Source organism: Rhynchophorus ferrugineus, unplaced genomic scaffold (assembly GCF_030347505.1).
Source record: "Rhynchophorus ferrugineus isolate W39M unplaced genomic scaffold, kcgeb_rfMv2 rfM9, whole genome shotgun sequence".
In the NCBI taxonomy this organism is placed as follows: Eukaryota; Metazoa; Arthropoda; class Insecta; order Coleoptera; family Curculionidae; genus Rhynchophorus; species Rhynchophorus ferrugineus.
In genome coordinates this window covers 41770999-41787283 of record NW_027472588.1, presented here as the reverse complement: position 1 = coordinate 41787283, position 16285 = coordinate 41770999, and the positions used below count along the sequence as shown (strand labels likewise).

Below are 16285 nucleotides of genomic sequence, written 5' to 3'. Positions count from 1 at the left end.
CTCTTTGAAGTTAGAAACCTGACTTTATTCGACCCAAAAGAGAAATGCGTCTTATGTCGAGAGACGTAGTTTATTACATGGGAGAGGTGGAATGGCTGCCTTCGGTTCTGGGCGGCTTTATATATTTTTTTTTCACAAAAGGGAGAAAAATGTATTTACTGATTTTGGTTTTTAATGAATAGTCTGATACCTATTTATTTTGCATACTATACGAAACCATTTACCATATTTTTTAACCTCGGCTATTGTTTTGTGCTATAAAATAATATAAACATCTAAAATATACACAATATTTATTTATAAATAAGCTAACAATTGCTTTTAAAACAGCTGGAGTTGTTCGCGAAACAGATTCCTAAAGTGAATATTTTACCATGGAATGTTGTTCCATTCCTGTACTATAACATCTGCCAATTGTTTTAATGATGTTGAAGATGGAAATCTACTCCTCGCTCTTTGTTCTAAATAATGTTCTAAAGTTCTTTGTTGACGTATAATTCTCTTGGAATATCGCAGTATTTGATTTGGTATGATCACAGTGAATGAAATGACTAGTTGAATACCACCATATTGCCATCTAAATCATCTCAATTAACGCAAAATCCCAATTCTTGTCTGTAAGGAGCAAGTAGTCCCGATAATAGGCATCTTTAGGGATCTTCATACACAAACCCAGCCGTTTGTAGGAAACAATGTAAATGGTGATACATAGCATCCTTCACTAGAAGAGTCATTCACCAAGTGTCCAAATTGTATGGTCGCTGCACAGGCTCTTTCGCAGTTAAGCTTTTCGATGAATGTTCATGGAGTATTACTCAAGTGAATATTGAGTTCAGCTGTCACTCTTGCTGCGGTAGTTTTATGTTTTATGTAGCCTATATTGAGATGACTATCGCTCACCAAATAACCATTATTACTTTTTTTTGGTCTGAAACCGAAAAGGGGAATCCTGTTCGGGAATACCCGCAAGAATAAGCGAGTTGGTCTGATTATGTGCAGACTGTCTCTGGGCTACCCACTAAACCCCACCCTATCAGCTGATCCAATGATCCTAACTGATACTTCTTAACTGCTAGTAAGGAGGGTACCCGTAACCGTTAACACCATTAAGAGGCAGAAGGGCCAGGCAAGGACACGGCATCGTTATCACACCACGCAGCTTGCGGTACATGAGTTAATCGCTCGCCAGAAAAGGTCGAGACAATTTAGAGATACAGCACGACGGGGTAGTGTTGGCTATGGTACAATAAGGTCACGAAGAGCCCAATGAGTTATTGGCCTAGAATATCGGCCAGCTCGGTAATACATCTATTGTCCGAGAGACGAAGAGTGAAGAAATATCTCGAGTAGAGCTCCGATATAAAGTGTATAAGTGTTGCAACCTCAGAATGGAGTAGATGATATTAGTTAGTTCGGCGAGCTGCTTGTAGGAAAGTTTTTTAAGTTGGCCTATCGAAATATTAACGAAACCCGGGGCCTCCTTGTTTCGAATCTTTCTGATCATTTGCGTGAGTATTTTAGGAATAGCTAGATGGTCTAGAAGATAAATCGGAGGCACTTGAAAATGAACGGAGTTGGCCTTCCTAATGTTTTCGTCGTTCTCGGCAATATTTATATTTGTAGCAGGAGGGAGGCATTCCATTTGAGCCTCATAGGTTTTAGCGAAGAGCTCGGCCTTCTCGTGGTCGGTGACTGCGAAAGTTCTTGTCTCCGCTGACTTTAGCCCTCCAACGAGGCTTTTAGAGAGTCGCCAGAAAGTTGGGGGGCCATACAGCCTTTGGTCCGCAAGAAATGAGTTCTATTTCTCGGATAACCAGGCTTTAATGATTTCCTTCACTTCTCGTTTTACTCTGTTGGCCTCCCTTTTGTCTGCCGAGTTGAGGGTGGTACGAGCTCTACGATAGAGACGATTTTTGAGTCGGATCTGTGACTTGATTTTTTCAGGAAATGGCTCACTTTGAGGGTTTGAATAATATGGATGTCTGTTTTGTAGTCACAAAACAGTTCACATAAAATTAATAATCATAAATAAACAATATATAAATATTTATAAATTCATCAAATTCTTATAACTCCCTAACAGCCGAGATAAAAATGAGAAAAAGTGAAATGCCGAGGAAAGAAAATGAACCGATATAATTTAGTAATAAAAGAAAAATGCGTTCCCCGTTTCCAAAAACCATTCATCTTTATTTGTGCGATGGTAACGATGCCAAAGACCTAACGGCAAATAAATTATATACGTCATCCTTTACTTAACTCATTCAGATTTATCTTATTCCTACATGTTACGTCCCCGTTGATTTCTTTTGAGAGAAACCCGGAAATTTCCGGTGTGTTTATTGTAAAACTAGAACGATGTAAGATAAGATAAAATGGAATAAGTAGGAATAACGAAGGTATCAACGATTGAAATAGTTCGCCATATTTGTTTTTGGGTGGTGTTTTAATGGGTTAGAGAACAGTAATATTAGGTTTTTTAATGTTTTTCGAAGCCACATAAATTTTATACACCTTAATGATATATGTATCGCTTTGATTGATCACCTTTACTCACTTTTCTTCAAGTTTTGTAAAAAGCGTAGCAAATACTAATCCAACAGATATTAATATCCGGGCTGTACGATAGATGTACCAAGACTTTCCAGACAGTCTCTCTTAATATTTGTTCAGTCACACTAAGCACTTGAGTGAACCAATTCAACTAAACACCTACCATCACTTGCATTTTATTGATTTTTCTAAAGAAACCCTTAAAGAAAAAAACCTCTTCTTTAGGAAATAAATAATAAAATATGACCATCGAGAAAGTTTTAACAACACTTTCAATTAGCAATAATATTTGATTGAGTGAATAATTGACACTACCTTTATATATATAGAATCTTTCGAGAGACTGTTACAAATGTAGAAAAGTATCACTAAACGCGTGCGACTATAAAGCTACCTAGTAGCAAAAATCGAATTTACTTTTTCACCAACTCTTTAAATAGCCTCCTAAAAATTGTTTTAGAACGGTCATTGCATTTAAATGGTTTATAATTAAATTCTGTCCGGACTTTTTTATTCGGTAAAACTGCGTGAAGCTCGTGATTTATCCATTTTCATCCCGACAACACACCAGACCAAATCGTTCGTTAAATTTAAAACAAAGCAATCCTAAAATGCCGTAATACGAATGCCCGGCCGACGTTCCATATCTTTTCAGGCAAAATTGGGGGGCGCGAAAGTTAATTCTCACCCCTGATCCGTGAACCGGCGTCGAATGTTAAGCAAATAAACCGCGTCACGGAAAAACTTGCAGTGGGTGTTTTTGAAAGGAGCGCTCCTTTGAAATGGAAATGGCGAGTGCGATTTTCACTCGTTCGGACGTATACGTCGTAAAGAGATAAACAACAGGCATAACAGGAAATACTGTACAGAAAACGTTTTACGTTTATAGGATACCTATAGAGAGGATAAATTTTCGCTTAAAAATGTGTTGTGTTCGACGTTTCAAGTAAATGTAATACCATTTAAATTGTTGTCGGGACAATATTTATCCTATATTTCGAGAAGGCAAATTTTTGAGTTTATAAAGAACATGAAATAGAAAAAAATAAAATATTTCGTTAGTGTATCAATTCAAATAAGATGTATTAAAGATTCTATCTTTTTGTTCTCTCATACCGAAAACAGAACAGCACAGCTGAAAGTCTGTGTTCTGTTAATATTTTACTTACTCGTTCAACACAAAATGTAATGAGACAAGATATAATTATTACTACAATTTTATTGTGAAAATTAAGGAACGGATAATTAAAACAGTTCAATCGATATAGGTCAGAATGGATAAAACATACCAAAAAGCAACAAAAAATTAAAATGTATGATATGCTGTGCTCTTATTATGGTAATCTATTATTAATAATATAACAAAACAGCCATGATAATCTCTTATCTATAAAATCAAGCTCATTTTATTGGTCTAAAATGTGTAATTTCTATTATTTTAGGTTAATGTATTTTATTAGCATCCTTGTTGATGTATTCCTTGTACATTTGTGTCAAGTAAATGAACCCTGCACCCTACCTGAACAACTTTTCAAAAAATAACAAAATATTTTCATGTAGTATAATCATATTTACCTTCAATGTCATTTTGCCATCGCTCGATTTGGACATATTTTGTGTTGAAACTGTGGTTAGTATTTTCAATATATAATATTTTGAATGTTTCCAAAGCAGTACGTAGAGATATTAGCAGCCTCTATCAACAATTAATTCTTCAAAATTAAACAATAATGAAAATATTAAAAATTATAAGCGTCTGGGTTCTTCTTTCCAAACAGGTTGCTATTTTAAGTTAAATAACTCGCTGGTATCAAGTGACGTTACTTTTATGTAAATGAAACGTGAAAGTTCAAAGCCAAAGCGTTGATTTAAACAATTTTGCGTGTTAATTATATATGCCACAGTGTGTAAGTGGTGTGCAGTGACAACTTCATATTATAAACAAATTATTTAAGGACGTTATAGCTATTACCTAATTTGTAATGAAATGGAATCACCATGTTCAAAGTAAAATAACTATTGGCTGAGGAAACCAATGACTCTATGTTCCTTTAGATTATTCTATGAAATCAAGTAAGTATTTGTATAGATATGCAACTGTACAGTCGTTTATTTGAAAAAAAAAAACGATTATATATCCCATTATATATATTAGCCTACCACTAAAAAATCTCGTTTCTTTTTTATTTAATTCCCGCTCCATATTCCTGCGTTTCATTCAGATCGTACAGTCATTCTCCAACACACTTTCGGTTCGGTGATACTCCAAAGCCCTACGACCGGATCACAGCGAGGCACTTCTATCGCAAGGGAGGTCCCTTTTTCGGAAAAGCGCCTTCAGCCCGTCTGTTTCCGGGCGTAACGATTTTCGAGGTGCGCATTCATGCCGCCCTCAATTTATTTCCTTAGCAAAAATCCCATACGTGTGCCAGCCGCGACTAAAAATTAGCTTTTGCGCGTTTCGTTTCGTACATCGAACAGCGGCGGAAAAACGGATCGCAATTTACGTTAGAGCATCGCTTAGATTGCTTTGTCGGAATTAAACGCACTATGGTTGAGACTAAATTGCCGAAAACAATATATATTCTATTCAAAGTTTTTTTATATATGCATCACGGAAAGTTGTGACGTCAAAACGTCGCAATGTTGCCGCATCAACTCTGAGTTTTAGTTCAGTTTGACTTTGACATACAAGAAAATTGTAATGTAAATAAAATAATTAAACAAATATACTATTATAACAAATATATGTTATATTTATTTTAACATTATAATATATCAATGTATATATTATCGAAGGATTAAAAACTACAATTAACGCGAAACGCGAACCGACAAAATAATTTTAGCCAATATTATTTTCATAATTACGAGCGTTTAACACGGTGTGGAAGTTATAAATAAAAATTGTACAATGTGTAAATTTCTATCCCCTTTTCTCCATAAAGTTTCCGACACAGTTTTTTCTCCGATGTGACGCAAAATTTAAAAAAGTAAAAATTATCGAACAAAACTAAAACATAACATTTACTAACAATAACTCAAAAAGTATAAAGAGACTTGTAATAATTTTTTAACTAACCAGCCCGCGTGGCCTTAAATTAACGTCAATTTGGAGAACGTTACTCTACTTAAACAAAAAAAACGATGGTATGGCATTTAGGGATTAAGCCGGATCAGATCCTTTGGGATTGAGTATAAAAATGTTTACGCCGTAATAAACGACTACGCTATTACGTCGCTTTTTGCAACCAATTTATTTTGACGGTACGAGTGGATAATTTATGTGCGTTTTTCCACACTTAAAAGAAAATGTACTCTTTTTATTTATTATTAAAATTTAATTCGTCTCTACGGTTTAGAGAACGGTTGTTTGTCTAATGTGGTTTGTAATATTGAAAAAGAATTTTAATGCTCTTTATATTAAGATATATTTTTTTAGTGTCAAAAAAATTTTACGGCCTACAATCCCTTAGGAAACGTTAGTTGAACGTTAAGAACATTACTTGAATGTTTAAGATTCAGGAAGGGTATCGTAACAGAGTACTAATTTTGTTATAAAGTATTAAAATATATTAATTGGGCTAAATTAACAAAATTAACATTAACAAAATTCGAAATTAATCGTTAACTAATTTAAATATCTTCAGAGTCTTCTGTCGACCCGATGTAATTCTTCTAACCCATTGATTTTTCCGTGAACATCTTTTATATTCATAATATACGTAGTTAGAAGTTCAATAAGAATTTTAAAATGTTTGATATATTTCAGAATTAGAATTAGCGACTATATAATTCTTGGAACACCCTTTATATAACCCTATCGGTAATAGGTATATTTCCCGTAAATGCATTCTATGAGTCTAGTTGCACCAAAACTCCATATCTACTATAAATCACATAATAGTTTAAACAATGGTAATCACTTGTTCGTATATTTTGTAAAATGTTGTTCCATAGCTATTATTCCCGATTCGGAATATGAGAGCGTATTTTAGGGAACTACGAATAGTCAGGAGCGTGTAAATTTGGTTTCGAAATATAAGAACCATTAAATGATTTGTTTTCAAACCTTTGTATAAAAAAGACAAATAACATAAGAGCTTGAACTAAACCATTCTTGATAATACGTACTACCAAATAGAACTCAAATACTACAACTTTGACTAGTTTAAAATAATATAAAACATACTTTGCAATATTTCGTGGATTCCTGGAACAAACGTCACAGTGTCACCTCGATTCAACAAATGTTAAGTTATTTCGGTTAATATAAAATAATATTCAAGTTTTTGTTTAAATACCCGTCCGTTTCCTAACACACTTGGATGGAAATATATGGATGGTGGAAACTATGAAGGAAATCGAAACAAAAAAAGCCTTTTACAAGTCGTAACTTAAAATATTCGTGTTACAAATTCTTATTGGAAACGAGAAAAATGATATGTGCTTTTTTGTGCTTTTGTACGTATGTAAAATTGTGTGCGTGGAAACGTGAAATATGTTTCGCCACAGATATTATGGAGGCAAAATCTAAATATAGCCTTTCGTATACTATAATATTCTGATGTTTTCGATGATTAATAGCGAAATATTTAAAATATACGTCTTACTATGATGAACAGCTGAAAAATATTGATTTTTTTTACTCTTTGTGATTCCACAATCTGTCCTATAGGCAATAAGTATTTCTTATGTCTATATTATATTTACACGGCACGCAGAAAATCACTTCATTAAGCGATCTTCTGTATAAAATATTATCTTATTTAATTAATCTTATTCTAACGCTTATTCTAAACTCTACATATGTCCAGTAATCAGATCAGGTGGTGTTAAACGTTTTAGTCTACGCCGTTCACTATCACGTCGCATATTTAGCTGCTTAGCGAGTACGTTGAGATGCACTGATACTTTTTCGAAGCACTTCACACAAACACGTTGAATTACACTCGTTATAGGTTCTAAAGGAATATCGTGTTGTATCACTTTATTTGAAATATAGTACGGAGCATCAACAATGGCACGCAACACCTTATTTTGGAACCGTTGAATGATGGATATATTAGATTTGCTAGCGGTACCCCATAGTTGGATTCCATATGACCAAATAGGCTTGAGTATAGACTCATAAAACAACACCTTGTTATCTAATGATAACTTGGATTTGCGCTCGATGAGTCAATACATTTGATATAATTTCAGTTGAAGTTGTTTCCGTTTAGAGAGTATGTACTTCTTCCAGGTTAGGCGTCGATCTAAGTGCATGCCAAGATATTTAACTTGCTCTGCTTGGGGGAGTTGACGATGATTGATATTCACTGGTGGACATGTTCTTCCACTTAGGGTAAACGTTACATGGGTGGATTTTGTTTTATTGACTTTAATATGCCATGTCTTCAACTATAATTGTATTTGATCGAGGTGGGTTTGTAGGTTTATTGATGCTGTGACCAGATTGAATAAAATAATCCATATATATTGTAGTTATGATTATTCAAAAAATATTTCCCAATAGATGATTTTGAACTTGCAATATCTCTAGTAATAATTATTCAATGAAGCCATACCAACTCGGTTGAGAGGTAACAGCGCCTATAAATATAATATAATATTCTGAGGCGTGGAAAATTCAGGACAAGAACATCGAATACAACATCTATGGTGATGAACATCTTAGTAAACAACTCCTTACGTGATTGTACGTTGAATGAAGCTCGACATGTAAAACATAAATGTAAAAAGAGGTTACAGTTACTAAATAAATCACATAATTCAATATTTTTGAACCTGAAACTTCTATATTTAATTTTTACAATTTTATAATGCTATAATTTTTTTTTCGGGCTTACTTTAGCGAAATTATTTCCATAACCCAACGGTGAAAAATAAGCGTTAATTGAAACAATCCGAACTGGAACGTCACTAAAAAAGGCCTTTCCTAATCTAATTTTCCGTTTTTTTCTTCTCCGGGAGTCTTGCGATATGAATAAGATCTTAAAAAATATTTTCATCCGCCATAAGGATCATGCATTTTTCATGTTCGTTTGGGGGGGGGGGGGGTTCAGCACCGCCATCCGAAAGAAGCGGCGGCGGCGATACCTTGAAACAGAAAAGGCCATTATATTTCGCAGTCTGAAATATTCGTGCTCGGAATCCGCACTGGAAAAGAGAAAAATGATATATACTTTTATATTAAAGGTGTGTTAAAAAAAGAAACATACTATATAGGGAAGAGCAGCGGTATTTTTCCTATAGAATATTTTAAGTTCGATTGAGTCTTGGTTTAGGTAAAACTTAAAATAATATTTTTCGGGTACATATTTGTACCTAACTGACCGGGCGAACTTGCTAAAAAAATTAGAATTTCGTTAACGTAATAAAATGAATTATTAACTTGTAGATCACAGCATTGTTAATAATTACTCACACAATAAGAACTTAAAAAATTACACTCCCACTGCTTCACACATTCTTTTTATTTATTTTGTTTTCTTAAGATGGATTTAAAAATCTTCAAAGGCAAAACAAAACAATAGCAATATTACGAATGCATAGCCTACACTGTTAAAATTAAATATTATTTACGATAATACATTTAACCAACAAATGATCTGATTGACTATCAAAACAAACTGTTCGTAGAGTTTCTCATATATTTTGTGTTGTGAATATTGCGGTACGGATGTCTGTAATCTGAAACTGAAACATGGAATTAACTCGGTTAAGGAACCATTTAAAAGAATTATGTGTATTTCAAGATTGAATATGTTATTGTCCCACTATTTTTCATTGTAGATTTTTGTAGATGTGTAGTGGGTTTAGAATATCACTCAATTAACAATTGCGGAAGATGGAGAATAGAATTTTGATCCGTTAATTTTTCCAATAACAAATAGAGATCATTACAATCGAACCTGCCGTTCTTGTGTTACAAATGGTCTAACTAACACGACAAAACAAAGTTAATTTTCCACTCTCATATTTCATATTTACAGAAATATGCAACTTTAAAGCCATGAAATACGAACAACCAAAATTAATTTTACTCCATCCTAATGTTAACTAACCATAGGACGGTCAGATGAATCTAATGTCGCATAATTTGAGCTTTTTTCCAAAAAAACATATTAACAATCGCAGATAAACAAAACCTCTCCCACGATCCATTCATGAATGTTAAATTGGTTATGAAATTTCGAATATAACCGGATAAAAGAAAAACTAGATCTGGATGTGACGTCACATTGGAAAACCGCAATTCGGCGGAGGGAAATGTATTCAAAAGGAAACCGGAAACTCCGGCAACTGAAGATTCTTGTTTTCGACGAGGGGACGCTCTTTTCTGCGTCCTCTTTCATACAAACACGAGACCGGGCAAACAAAAAAAGGAAATAAGGGACCTTGTTGGAAGAGTAAATAGGCCGGCTTGACGTCAGCCGTATACATAGATGGTAATGAAACATTTTCGGGAGCAAAAAATCGGTAAATATTTAATAACGGAACAAAGAATGTAAGAATACGTAAGATTTGGCTCATGTTAATACGCTTTTAATATTTTACGAAGCTTTGATAACATACAATAACTGACGAAGATTATTCGAATGAGATAATTTATTTAATTAAACTCTCAGTGGATATAAGAATGAAATACAAAATAAAATTAGGTATTTAGATAAATATTGCGAAAAATTCTTGCGTCAACCATATAGCCCAAGCCTTGTTTCCTCCGATTTCAATATGTTTCGGCCTCAGCAAAACTCTCTCAATAGTTTATGAAAATGACTTTATTTAATTTTTTACCTTAAAATCTCAGCAATTCTACACTAAAAATATTCTGATTTTACCAGAAAAGCGTATAAAGAGCATCGATCAAAAGGGTATATATCTCATTGAGAAATGTATAGGAGTAAATCCGTTTTGTAAAACATCAAAATATATAATATTTTCTGATTCGAGTGTTAATACAAAAAAGAATATTACACGTATTCCGATGCTGTTTTTATATGGTTTACCCGACCTTTAGTTAAACTCTAAGGGATCTAAATACCATTTTACAGACAACGTTCTCTTTTTTCGAATATATATTTCTCATTTCTGAACTGCGGCTCCTCCGGGTGACATTTCCATACGGTTTTATTTCTATATATGAAATTCCATAACCAATTTAACTTTTTCGAATAAATTTCGCGGAGCATTTCTAAATTTTATATGTGTGTTTATACTCGAAACGAATTAGGGCTTGTATATTTGTTTTTATTTTAAGGCATATAAATGTGGTTTTTGGATGATATCAAGTTTATTTCGCATAAAATTGTATAAAAATATATACTTATATGAATGAAGCCTGTTAATTCATTTTTTAACTGTTATATTCTGTTAACTGTTTTCTAATTTGAAAGATTTTGTAGAGAAATAATAACGAACTTGCGCAATCAGCAACGTTAATATATAGCATCAGCTGTAAGCATGTAGTATACGTACAGTTAAGGCTAGAGAACAGATTATTTATTGCATCTGATGATGCAATAATTATGATCTTTTACAATGAACACAATCCTTTTTTTTAATTTTATTTCTAAAATTCTCATGATTTCATAGAAATTATTGAACATCCTAGCAAATGAGAACTTTTTGTGAAAAAAAATTATTCGTGTAATACTGCCGTGTACGACTCACTTAGTAGAAATTAGCGATTCTGTTTCTTCTGTTTAATTTGGACAGCGACGATAAAACGCTTAAAAAGGGTTGAGAATTTATATTTTAGTAATTTCGGAAATAGCATTGCCGAAATTACACCAAGGAATTGATAAAGCCCACCGTACTGAGGACAGAAAAAAACTGAAATTAAAAAAAATTGTTTTTAAATTAAGGAGATATTTTAGAATTCAAAAAGGTCAAAGCATATGTCATTTTATTTGTTTTATGTCGGTTTTAACTTTAAATGCTACAAATATGTAAAAACATAACAAGCATATGTTTTATATAACTCTGAGGTTGAGCAAAAAGTAATTTTGGTTAAAAAACCTTTCTTTTTTTTTGACAAAACCTGTTTGACCTTATTGACGCCAAATTGACACGTGTTTAGTAAGGTTGGAAAAGATTTATCATCATGAGCTGCTCACATCTGGCCAAACTATATATTCGATTCTCTATTGCTGATAACCAAATCCTTTGAAGCAGACAATTTATTAAAAAGACGAGAATTGATCAATAAGAACGGCGATATGTTCCATCATGACAACGCTAGATGTCATATATCTTTAGTGTCATACATCTACTACCATTTTTCCTCTTCAAAATTTCATAATAGTATAAACCTGGTTTCAAAAGAATGAAAGTGTTATTATTCAATTAAAATATTCCATGAAATACTTATGCACGATAAATAATAATTTACCTGCAGTGGTTCTACAATGACGTAATTACAGTTTTATCTGTGGACCGAAGAGTTTTTAAAGGGGAACGAGATCATCAATCAGAATGCCACATATATTATTGAAGATCTTTTTAAAAAATATTAAAAAATCGACATAAACAAAAATTTCCACAACCTATTATGTTGTTTTCTAATTTACCTCAACTATCAGTTTGTACTAGTGTTGGGAACTATCGACTGAAAACAGTCGAAACAGTCGATAGTCGCAAAACAGTCGAAACAGTCGATAGTTAAAAATAGTAATTACTATTTTCAGTCAAATGCACGGTTCGACTGTTTTTTTCATTCGTGATGTCAGATGAGGAGGTACGAATTCTTGTCTGTACTTGTCTGTGTTACTGCAAAAACGTCTTCAAATCTTTTGCAATCGATGCAATTTCTGAAACCTTTGGAACCTAATTTTAGTTTTCAATATTTTAGGAAAAAACTTTTGGCAAACAAAAGGCTTGGGCAACAATCCTGTAAGTTTATTGATTTACAATTTTATTTTTTTGCCCTCGAAAACTAGCTTTCGAAAATGCTGCTATATTAATTTACAATATATAGTTATTCACAAGCAAACTACAAAAAAAGCATAAAACCACATGTATTACATATAAATATAAGCATAAATTCGGCGCATTACTTTCAAGGTCGCGGCTAGGACGGAAGGCCAGAATGTTAAAAATAATAAAAAGTTAAAAATGACTGAAACAGTCGATAGTAAAAAGTAGACAATTACTGAACAGTCGATAGTCGATTTCAGTCGATTGTTCCAACACTGGTTTGTACGTTAAAAACAAATTGCTCCAAAAATGAAAAACATCATTATAGCGTAGTTATTTATTAAAGCCTAAACATTTTATATACAATCCCAAAGGATCTGATCCGGCTTAATCTCCCGACGTTATTTTTTCTCATTAAGGAAAATAACGCCTTTTAAATTGGATTTAGGACCACTTTTATCGCTTATTTGAGAAAAAAGCAAGAATATTTCATCATCATATTTAATATGAACGTAAAGATATTTCTTAAATGTTGATAATTTAACTGGATAAATATTATCAACTATTTCTCGGTTTAGTCGCTCAATTTCATTTTTATTTGCCAGAAATATTCTTATGATTTTATAGTTCTTTTTTGATTAAACCAGTTATAAATTCCTTTTGTTCGCAAAGTTTGAAATCACTTTGTAAAATATAATAATTATTTGAAAATCAGAGGTCAAAAGAATGCATAAAATATCACGAGGTACTCAAATCTGTTTGTTGTTATGTTTGAGAGTATCACATGTTTTTAACAATTAGAATATCTGAGTGAAATTAAATGTATTTTGCGACAGTTTTCATATTAGAAAAAAATCGTAAATTATTTGCTTACTGTAATAATAAACAATTAATGATTTCATTGAAAGTATTTTTTTTTTAATTTGTTACAGAGAGGAGGGACGGTTCGAGGAGATGACTTGCCTTATATTCTTGGTCTACCTCTAATAAATGGAGGATCGTTCTTTCCACACAACTATAGTCACAGCGACATAGCAGTGTCAAAAACAATGATACAATACATTAGCAATTTCATTACAAAGGGGTAAGTTTATGTTTATTTAAATTCTAAATAATTTCTTTAGAAATCAGGAGCTTATATATTTAATATTAGACATTAGAGACAGCTTTAGATAGTATAATTTTTATGTTAAGGTCAAAATATTTTTATTTCATTTAAAATATCTAATAGTTATAAACATTCTTAAAATTAAATGTTATCGCTAATATAAATTATGTTTAATTAATTTAGGCATTAAGTAAGTACCACTTCCACCCAGATAATTATTATTAAATTGTTCAGCTTCAAAGCTTTAAATTATATTTATGATGCTCTTGAAAGTACAGAGAAATTAAATATATTTATTAGAGTCCTGTAATTAAATTAACCCGCATTTATATAACATATATTTTCATTATATTTCTGAATAAAAGCTCTCAGGAATTAATGTGTTTAGTTTCATATGGAATAATTAAAATTTTATGGGTAAATTAAATAAGTTAAAATATATAAAATTTATTATTAATTTATTTTTGCTTAGCTCTGGATGGGAAAATAAACGCGGTGAATATAAATCTGGTGCAAATAACATAACTTGAAATATTTTTAATGAGGAAGGAATAGTGCAAAAATGGTTAAAAAGGAAAATATCACAAGTAATTCAGAGCAAAAAAAACGATACAAGAACTAAACAGAGACAGAAAGAAAGAAGTAATAATATTTGAAATAGGGAACAAAACTAAGTTCTGATAAGCAGATTTTACACTTTATTTTCGAGTATAGGATCTGGTAAATTATTTTAATATGAAACATTCCGATATTGAATTTCCCTATACTTCATTCGCACGTTCGTATAAATGTTACGAACAGCAAAAACTATAGATCGTTTTTTCTTGTTCACTCTTATAAAAGAATGATTGCCCAAGAATCGTTTACAATCATAAAATAGACTGAATTTTTTGATCATAATTTATAATTTTCGATAGGGGCATGTTTGTTAAAAATATATATGTTTGAACTCAATAATATTATATACAAAAGAGAAAGTCATAAATATTTTACACCGTATTTTAAATGGTAATACGTAATACCTACTATATATATACACGTACGAAATTATAAGATATGAAATATCTTGTGTCAAGACAAGCGAAACACTCAAGATAATCAAATATCTACTTATACATATAATAAAACACTCCCGCAAGATATGTAGATATATGCGATAAACTAGGTCGGTGAAATTAATAACAGAGCAGTCTCTACGTAGTAGCAACAAATTTATAGTCAACCAAATTTCTTTATGTTGATTAAATTTGCTTTTGGGGGGTTATTCCCGTTATTTATGTCGCTGTGGTTCCCGGAGGCTCTCCAGCCATAACCTAACATTGAATATCCTATTAAAGTTATGTTGTTTTACTGATAAAACACTGGAAGCTTGCAAAGTGACTTCGATGAAGATTTCGAAGATATTTTTATGATAGTTATATATCGTGTTTAATTTATCAAACGTATTGTCAGTAAAAGAGATGGGATCAGGTAAAATCAAATACATTTAGTACAAGCTTTTGAAAAAAATGTTTGTTTTGTTAAGAAAGAACTTGCACTGAAATAATTTTCAGCGACGAAGCCAATTTTTTGCGATAAATTGGTGGATGGATTGCGCATGAACATCTTGTAGCAAACAGAAGCACAGAAAGTGTAAATAGGATGATAATTATATCAATTTCCCTGGCCAGATTACCAGAGCGATGTTCCTCGCTTAACATGGATAAAAGCAAATCTTTGTGACGTTAACTTTTAGATATCAGGCAAAGTTCGACTCTTAAATCTAAAAGCTTTAAGTACGGCACTCTCTAATTACTATAGAACTTTCTTACTTGTTACCTAATAGTATTAGTTTTGGTACAAGGTAATCCTAATAAAATTTAATTTGTTTTTTTATACTGTTAGCGCGTGACTTGATTTTATTTTCTTTATTTTACTTGATACTTAAATACAGTCATCATTTTTATATATTGTGAAAACCCCGCCTGATTGTCAAACGTCTGCAAAATTCTTAACAATATTGGCAACAATAATTACAGGTTAAAAACCGGCAAACGTTGTTTTAGCGCTTTACTTGTTTTGAATACTATAAAATATGCATTATATATACCATAACGTTCAAATAAATTATATTTTATAACATTATTTTTGTTTCGTTCTTAAATTTATATTAGAATTTTGTTATATATCACATTCAAAATGAGCTAAAACTCCAACTTTGAGATGCGGTGACACTGCAATATTTTGACGTCATAAATTTAGATGACGTGAGTTCAATGTTTTATTAACGGGCTATATGTACCTTCATTGAATAAATGTTACTAGATAAAAACTCCGAACCTATATTTCATATATACACTGACATCGATCTATTTTTAATGAAAAATCAGTAATTTTCATTTTATCAGCCGGCCTAGTTAGGAAAAGTTATCCGAGATACGAATATTTACATCTAATCATTTAGTGCAAAACCAACGTGCAATTACTCCGAAAGTGCAAATCGAATAATAATTACTCTAATTTCCTGTGCGGGTTTACGAGAACGATGCTCCCGCCTTACCTAAACCTCGGCAAGTAGCAGTTCCACGCGATTTTAACTTTTATCCGTCAAAGTCAAAGTTCCTTTAAATCTAAACGCTTTAAGTTGATGAACACTAATTACTTCGCCAGGAAACTTTCCTAGTTCGTAACCGGAGCTTTTACTATAAATTCAAGGTAACC

The 16285-nt window shown here is 32.2% G+C and overlaps 1 protein-coding gene across 1 annotated transcript in view; it reads left to right on the top strand.

Annotated features, from left to right (window-relative positions):
• LOC143203020 (neuroligin-1) overlaps positions 1-16285 on the top strand; it is a 294443-nt gene that overhangs the window by 250638 nt on the left and 27520 nt on the right. Inside the window, exon 9 of the mRNA XM_076415110.1 lies at positions 13410-13561. Within this exon, the coding sequence (XP_076271225.1) occupies positions 13410-13561 (152 nt within the window). The remainder of the gene's footprint in view (positions 1-13409; positions 13562-16285) is intronic.